The 8,136-nt window shown below is 47.0% G+C and overlaps 2 protein-coding genes across 7 annotated transcripts in view; one reads left to right on the forward strand and one right to left on the reverse strand.

Annotated features, from left to right (window-relative positions):
* The window catches only part of LOC106510752 (four and a half LIM domains protein 3), a 7,497-nt gene extending 5,150 nt beyond the window's left edge, over nucleotides 1-2,347 (forward strand). For 4 of the 5 annotated variants that reach the window (XM_013999466.1, XM_013999465.1, XM_013999468.1 and 1 more), the window contains exons 3-6: nucleotides 149-326; nucleotides 499-668; nucleotides 739-925; nucleotides 2,019-2,347. In XM_013999466.1, coding sequence (XP_013854920.1) covers nucleotides 149-326; nucleotides 499-668; nucleotides 739-925; nucleotides 2,019-2,185 — 702 coding nt within the window. In that variant the 3' untranslated portion in view covers nucleotides 2,186-2,347. The remainder of the gene's footprint in view (nucleotides 1-148; nucleotides 327-498; nucleotides 669-738; nucleotides 926-2,018) is intronic. The other variant, XM_013999467.1, reaches the window with a different exon arrangement.
* A 3,596-nt stretch (nucleotides 2,348-5,943) lies between these two features.
* Nucleotides 5,944-8,057, reverse strand: meaf6 (MYST/Esa1-associated factor 6). 2 transcript variants are annotated; one of them, XM_013999473.1, is made up of 8 exons: nucleotides 7,897-8,057; nucleotides 7,164-7,279; nucleotides 6,994-7,081; nucleotides 6,877-6,922; nucleotides 6,606-6,798; nucleotides 6,394-6,423; nucleotides 6,202-6,235; nucleotides 5,944-6,119 (listed from the first exon to the last, which is right to left on the reverse strand). In XM_013999473.1, exons 1-8 carry the CDS (start codon nucleotides 7,984-7,986, stop codon nucleotides 6,105-6,107), a joined length of 612 nt encoding a protein of 203 aa, XP_013854927.1. In that variant the 5' UTR covers nucleotides 7,987-8,057; the 3' UTR covers nucleotides 5,944-6,104. The 2 variants fall into 2 exon arrangements, with proteins under 2 accessions (XP_013854927.1, XP_013854928.1); XM_013999474.1 differs by lacking the exon at nucleotides 6,394-6,423 and having other exon boundaries at nucleotides 7,897-8,055.
* Nucleotides 8,058-8,136: the final 79 nt, after the last annotated feature.

Below are 8,136 nucleotides of genomic sequence, written 5' to 3' on the forward strand. Positions count from 1 at the left end.
CTCTGTCCTGGTCCTGACCCTCCTGTCCCCTCTGTCCTGGTCCTGACCCTCCTGTCCCGTCTGTCCTGGTCCTGACCCTCCTGTCTGTCCTGGTCCTGACCCTCCTGTCTGTCCTGGTCCTGACCCTCCTGTCCCCTCCGTCCTGCAGGAGCTGTCCTACGAGGACAGGTTCTACCACGAGCTGTGCTTCAGGTGTGTCAGGTGTGAGCGCTCTCTGGCAGGTGAAGCCTTCACCTGTCAGGACCAGGCTCTGCTCTGCAGCAGCTGCTTCTGCAGCAGCCAGGTGTGGTCCAGGTGTGCAGCGTGTGACGGAGCCATGACCCCAGGTACAGAGTCCTTCCTGGTTCCTGATGACTCAGGTCCAAACCCAGACTTCCAGACTGGTTCTGAGCTGCAGACGAGCAGTAAAGTTCTGCTGCGGTCCGATCGGGCCTGCTGTGATGAAGATGTTTGTAGTTCTGGTCCAGCTGTAACCAGACCCGTCTCCTCCTCCGACAGGCTCCAGGATGTTGGAGTACGGCGGCGCCGCCTGGCACCAGACCTGCTTCCTGTGTCATGGCTGCCAGAAACCCATCGGGTCCGAGGGCTTCGTGCCYGACAGCAGCCGGTTTTACTGCGTGCCGTGCTACGAGAGGCAGGTGGCCCCGCGCTGCAGCCGCTGCAACAAGGTGAGGAGGCTGCTCAGAACAGAACCAGAACCTGTCAGGTTCTGTCTGACCCGGTCCCTGTGTCCTGCAGGCCCTGACTAAAGGCGGGGTCACCTACAGGGACCAGGTGTGGCACAAAGACTGCTTCCTGTGCAGCGGCTGCAGAGCTCCTCTGGCCAATCAGCCGTTCACCTCTCAGGAGGAGAGTCCGTTCTGCATCACCTGTTTCAGCAACCTGCACGCCAAGAAATGTTCCGGATGCCACGCCCCCATCACAGGTGGGTGTGGTCTGTCAGGATGTCTCTACCATAGATAGATATAAAGGCTAGATAAGTCATAGCGGAGTCTCCGGTGTCCTCACACGGCGGCCATCTTGGGACAGTCAGCAGCACCAGCTGTAGCTGTGGTAAATGCACTGAGTGATTTACATTAAAGTGTGTAAATCACTGAAATATGTATGGATTTACAAACTGCTTAGTTTATTATAAGAGTATTCATATTAACTACTATTACTGTTTATTATGAAATATTATTACAATACTATTTATCAGCATTCAAAAATATGTCAGTTAATTTTTCAGTATATAAACATGCATTTCTAAACACATGTAAATATATCTTATTGTGTATTTCTTTATGTGAACGTCCAGTTTATGTATGCTGTATTATAACAACATCTGTCACATTTAACCCAAACAGAACAGTTTTAAAACAGTATAGAAGGCTCATATTTGCATGTCTAAGGTAAAAAAAATCTAAATATAAAACATATAAAACATATTAATTACCACTGCTAGTACTATTTTGTATTATTTTTGACTTGTGTATAATTTTTCTTTATATTTTTATTTGTAAATACCTGTAAAAGTAATCTAAATGTATTCTGTGTATAAATTGATATGAATTTACTTATCAAAATAACATAATTATTATATGAATGTCCATTTTAATTATGTCATTTTTTTAACAACATGTCTCACCTTTACAACAAAAAAAAATCTGTTTGAAAATCTGATGAAAATTGATCAGGTTGTGGTTATTTAAACAGTAAACACACACATCACACATTCATGTTCAGAGTGGGTCAGCTGCCTGTCCCAAGATGGCCGCCGTGTGAGGACGCCGGTCTCCATTGGTCAACAGCAGGGATGACTTATCTAACTTTATATATCTATGGTCTCTAACATCTGCCGTCTGTAGCCACGCCCACATCACAGGTGGGTGTGGTCTGTCAGGATGTCTATTTAACCTCTGCTCTGCAGAACCAGACAGATCCTGTTCAGCTGTTCTGGGCCTCTGCAGTCTGTAGAACCAGAAGCGGTGCAGGTGTTCTGGGCCGGTCCAAACCCGTGTGGTGTTTTTGTCCCGCAGGGTTCGGAGACGGGAAGTACGTGTCCTTCGAGGAGCGCCAGTGGCACCAGCCCTGCTTCAAGTGCTCCCGCTGCTCCGTGTCTCTGCTGGGTTCTGGGTTCTACCCCGACCGGGACCAGATCCTSTGCAAAGACTGCAACACTGAGGAAGAGGAGGAGGAGGACTGAGGAAGGACAGGCTCACTGCTTCCAGGATGTCCTCACAGATAAAAATCACTTCAAGAAAAAATAAAATATAATTTCTACACAAAGAATAAACATTTTATTTTTCTTTAATCTGACAGAATAATGTTTCTTCATCAACGTTTAGGATTAAAGATTATAATCTGACAGAACTGTGGCTTCTGTTTCTGTTCTCAGCTCCAGCTGGAAGGTCAAAGTTCATCTGATGGAGACTTTTTAAGTTTTCTCATGACCTCGTGGTGTCCTGACCTCCTCTGAGTTGTAGGAGGTTTGTTCCCAGGAGGAGGAGCAGGAGGAGGATGAAGGACTGGATGAAGCTGCTCAGTAAATATTCAGTGTTTCATGAAGCTTCATATAAACATCAGTGTTTTCAGTCCAAACTGCTCAAAGTTTCTTGAAGCAGCAGAGCTCAGCAGGACTCAGGAAATGTTTGTCTTCAGGGAGGGCAGATAAGGAAATCTGTTTCCAGGAAGATCAGCTCATATTTTTAGCTCTTTATCTCTGGTGGTCCCAGAGGACCTCCTGGGTCTGAAGCAGGTCTGTAGATGTTGACTCTGTTCACTCAGCAGCTGCATTAAAGGGCTGGTGACATCAAATTTTAGTAATAAATATGAATATGTTTTTGGAAAGAGAACRTTGAAAACATGTTGCAAAACAAATTTCACACTGCTGAGATGAACAGTTGTTGAGATATTTTCATGTGAAGAAACAGGAAGTGATGTCATAGGGGAATGTCTGCGTGTAACAGAGCGATGCTACAGTAATTAGAGAATCTGATGTTTCTTTAACTTATTTAGAGTCACTATCAGAGATGAAGAAGAGTTTAAATAAGATTCTTTCATTAAACAAAGACGAGTTTTTATTGAAGAGTTCCCTGACTGCCATTTGGTGAGGGGGTCCTGAAGAAGGGCGGACCACCAGGTGCGGTCCTGGGCTGTGGGTGGGCTCGGGGCTTGGACGGGGGGCGGGGCTGGCTCTCCATCCTCCCTGGTGCTGCTTGGTCTCCTGAGGTGTGGCTCTTGGTTCCTGTGGGTGGCCCGCTGGCCGAGGTGGCTGCTGGATTCCGGGGGGTGGACGGCTGGGGGGGTGCACTTGGTCGCTGGCGGTGTGGTGGGGTGGTCATGGGTGTGGCTTCTCTGCGGCGGGGGGCTGGCCGGGCGTCCTGGTGCGGCCTTGGCTATCTGCTCCTCTCCACCTCAGAATGATTGGGTCTACCTCCTGGGTTCGGGTGTGTGCCGCCTCCAATAGGGGGTGGGTACATGTTCTGGACCTGGGGGGTATAGAGTGTGTATCGGGGGGTATGAGTGGAATGTGGCGTCCTTGTATGTCTTTGATTGAGTGGGGGTGAGGATGAGGGTGGGATGGTGCGATTGTGTATGTTTGGGTATTTGTCAGGCTGCGGTCTGGGCTGCCCCTCCTGCTGGTTTATCTGGGGGCCCGCTGCTGCTCGGCCCCCCGGTGGGGTGTGCGGCTGGCCGCCGGCGTGCTGGGGGTTCCCGGGGTCTGGGGCTGGGCGCTGGGGTGTGTGCCGGCCTGGCCTGGTGACTGCCTGTTGGGGCCCGGACCTCTGTGCCCTTTCCTGGATCTGCTTTGGTATGGTGGGTGCTGGTGGGCCCATGAGTTTGTCGCTGCTGGCCCCGGGGGCTGTGTGTGTGGTCGCTGGGGGGACTCTCCCAGTTCTCTCCTATGGTCTGATCTGGGGGGTGGGTGGGCGGATCTTCCCGTGCGGGTGTCCCTTGGGGCTCTGCGCTCGGGATCCCTCTCGGGCCCTTGGACTCTGGTCTTCCCTATGTCTGCCTCGCGTCTTGGGGGTTGGGTCTCGGTCCTCCACAGTCACTATTAAATATTCCATTGGAGAAATCTTGTATATACACACATGTTCACAACTGCTCACARACAGGTGTTCTGATCCGGGGGTTCTGACAGGTCACTGAGTGTGTATATATGTCTRTGTGTATATACTGACAATATTTATGAATGTAGGCATGTATGTATGTATATCTTTATAAATGTATGGGTATGTGTATATTTTTATATATGCCCTCCATGTATTTATCCATTTATTTTTCAGGTGAGYGGACAGATGTTGGGTGTGTGGTCCTGTGTTTTGTTGGTGTATATTTAATATACTTCTAATCACTATTTCAATCTTTCTATCTTTCTAATTACTTCTCTCTGTTTCTCTGTCTCTATTTTCTCTTCACTTAAAAAAAGTCACTGATGATGAAGAAATAAATTAATATTTGGTTTTGTTTTCTACTGAAGTGACACAAAAAGAAGTTCCCCTGTGATGTCACTTCCTGTTTCACTTTGCTGAGACAAATTCAATCTGACAGTTATGAGACTAAATGGGTTAAATCGTGTTTTATTACAACTTTCTTAAATATAAATGTTTTCTTTGACTTTTAATGTTTGAAGGATGAACACGTCACAGACACTTTAAAGCTTCGCCGCCGTCAGACTGGTTCTGTAGCACTTCCTGAAGTGACAGGAAGTGAGTGTTTACAGCTCATTACTCTCAGCCCCGGGTTCTACATGTGGCCCAGCTCCACAGACGGGTCCAGTCTGATACCAGAGGAGGTGGGTCTGAACCTGAGCCACCTCAGGGTTCAGTGATGAAGAGTGATGAAGAGGAGCTGAAACTTAAAGCCTGAGCTTTAATCTTCACTTTGTAAACAGGAGGTCCAGGAGGCCCGGCAGAACCTTCCAGACTGTCAGGAATAATAGTGACCTTTCACAATCATTCAGTTTTCCTTCCTGTTTGTGCTTTTTCATCACTTCATACATGAAAACATTCGGCTCATTCATGTGAGGCCTGCTGTGTTTTATTATTTCAGCTGTTTAAACTATTCCACTTTGTTTCATTAAAAATGTTTTCAACATCCTTAAAACTTTTAAAATGTTTCTAAATCTTTACAGCACTTTACACATTTTATTCTGCTTCTGCTCTTTTTCACTTTCCTTTGCTAATTTTAGCTACTTTTAGCTTTTTCTGCTAAAATTCTGCCTTTTTCTACCTTCTTGTGCTTTTTTCTGCTATTTATGCTTCTTACAGATACTTTCTACCATATTCAGCTATTTGCTGCTGTTTTAGCTAATATTTAGCTGCTATTAGCTAGTTAGCTTTTCTAAGCTAAATACACATTTTTGTAGCTATTAAAACTTTTTTCAGCTAAATTCAGCAAACTTGTACTTCTTCATGTTCCCCTGTGTTAATTAAATTTCCRGCTACTTTTTTAGCTGTTTTGTTGAAGATTTCAGCTGTTTTAGCTAATTTACTGCAAATTATCACTTTTTTGTACTTTTATATGCATTGTTGTGCTAGTTTTACATTTTTAAACCCTCTATCTGGTTGCTATTTTCAGATAGTGTCTGCTACCTTTAGCTTATTTTATGCTACTTTTATCTTTGTTTACTATTTTAGCTGTAGATCTGCTTTTTCTGCTAATTTGTGCTTCTTACAGATGTTTTCAGCTGTTTTAGCTTTTAGCTGCTTTTTGTGTTTTTGTTTCGTGTTTTCAGAGAGCTCACATTAACACTTTCTACAGGAAACATTCACAACAGTATTTTTGCTGGAAATGTAATTTCTGTGGTTCCAGCTGGTTTATTTTAGCTCCAGAACCTGGACTTGGTTCTGACCCAGCTGCAGCTCTGGCTCCACCTGCTGCTGAAACAGGTGAACAACAAAAACAGCTTTAAAGAGTCCAGTCAGAACCACACCGGGTCGCCTCAACAACAACATGTTTGTTTTTTTGGTGTTTTTATTGATTTTCTGTAAAACAAACGGTCGTAAAAGAAGGGGCGGAGTTTGAACATAAACAATAAATACAGACATTTAAAGACTTTACAGGAAGAGTTGTAACGGGTCCAGCAGAACCAGGACAGAAGGCAGGTCCAGATGGGCTCAGGTGGAGTAGTCCTGCAGGGACACATGAAGGCAGGTGAAGGTGTGTGTTTGTGTGTTTGTGTGTCACAGCTGCACACAGCGCAGCTCTACTTACAGCTCGGGGCTTCTTGTTCACCTTCATGTCGAACCTGCAACAAACACAAACAGCCTGAGACACGGTTCTGCTGCAGCCACCGGACTGACACCAGAACCACGAGCTGTGAGCTGAACCGGACCCAGCAGAGCCACATGCTGCTCTGACATGCAGAAACCCCGAGCAGCAGGCAGGAAGGAGACGCAGACTTACTCAAAGTCATAATCAAACATGGCAGAAGGGCTGAGGGAGCGGCGTTATGGAAGGAAGAGAGCAGCAGCTGTTAGTGGACCAGAACCAGAACCAGAACCTACAAACAGCTTGTGTAACAGCAGGGAGTCAGCCGGGCCCAGCTGAGCCCACCTCCTGTTGCAGCTACAGGTTTACAGGTGAAACGGTTCTGTTGGGTCTTGACCCGGTGGTACCTGTGTCTGTTCTTGTTCTTCCTCTTCTTGTGGCTGGCGTGGTGGCTGCCCGAGGACGACGAGGACGCAGCCTTCTGAGGCTTCAGATCCTGCAGCGCCGAGTCCACGTCTTCTGTGTCCTCCTGGCCCGGCTCGTTCTCCTGGTTCTGAAGGTCCGGAGAGGCGTCGCTCTCGGTGCCGCTGCCGGCCTCGCCTGAGGAGAACCGGGACAGAGTCAGAGCCAGGAGCTCGTCTCACAGCGCTCGTCCTGAAGCTGTAAAAACAAACTCACGCTTCTCGTTCATGTGGTCCGGGACCCCGCCCAGCGCGCACACTGCCTGCCAATCAGAAGCCAGCGTCAGCCGCAGGTTTCAAACCAACAACCAGGAGCAAAACAAACAGAACTCACTGCGACGGACGTGACAGAGGATTTACTGAACAAACGCTCAGCTTCTTTAAACTTCCTGTTCCTTCTGTCCGTTTTACTGTTGGAGTTTCTGAGAAAACAAGTTTCACATCATCGGACCCAGCCTACACAACAACAACAACAACAACAACAACAACCACTGCCTGTCTTACTTCTGGTTGGTGAGGTACCGGTCCCATCCTCTGATGATGTTCCCGTACATCTGAGTGTCCTCCAGGTAGCTGCCTTCAAAAGCATAAATCTGCCTCTCCAGGTTCACCAGAGTCTCCTGGGATGAAGAGAAACTGATCCAACAGCGAACGAACACAACTTCACACAACTATGTTACATTCATTTAATTTAAAGTCATTTTCAAATAAAATGTTTAATTTATTTTTAATTGAACTCCAGTTTTATCATTTAGTGTAAATAAATACAGCTGATAATTATTTTACATATCATAACATTCTGTTCAGTAAAAACGTTAACATGATCAGCTTCAGTTCATATTTATAAAATATCGCGAGATGTCAGCTGTGGCCTGTAGGGAAAATATCGCGAGATGTCAGCTGTGGCCTGTAGGGAAAATATCGCGAGAACTTAGACAAGCCGATGGCGGCTAATACGTTCTCATGCTAACTACTTAGCATATATTTAAAGTGTTTCAGACAGAAGGATCAAACATATCCAGAAACATCCTGCACTGCATTTGTTTTAGTTTAAATTGTTAAATATAAATGTTGACGTGTGGTCTTGAACATGTAAATTAACCAGTGAAAAATAAAAACTAGCTCCTCAGCTTCGTACCCGAGCTAGCCTCAGAGCTAGCTGTGTTAGCATTCAGTGGTTAGCCTTAAAATGGTTTTATCGCGTGATAAAGATGAAATCAAAGCCGTCGGTGCTCACAGCCAGCTCCTGTTTCCTCTTCACGAGCTCCGACAGCTCCCGGCGGGTGTCCGGGATCACCGGCGGTGTGGCCTTCGTGTGCATGGCCATGACGGGTGGAGGTTCGGAGGAACAACGGAGGCAGCGGGGCGGAGAGAGGCGGCCGCTGGTCACCGAGCCTCCGGCAGGGGGCGCTCCAGGCCCGCCGACCAGCCCGGTGTTTACAGGTTTCCAGGGCAACACCCCCCCCCCCCCCCCCCC

This window comes from Austrofundulus limnaeus, unplaced genomic scaffold (assembly GCF_001266775.1).
Source record: "Austrofundulus limnaeus strain Quisiro unplaced genomic scaffold, Austrofundulus_limnaeus-1.0 Scaffold2303, whole genome shotgun sequence".
NCBI lineage: Eukaryota > Metazoa > Chordata > Actinopteri > Cyprinodontiformes > Rivulidae > Austrofundulus > Austrofundulus limnaeus.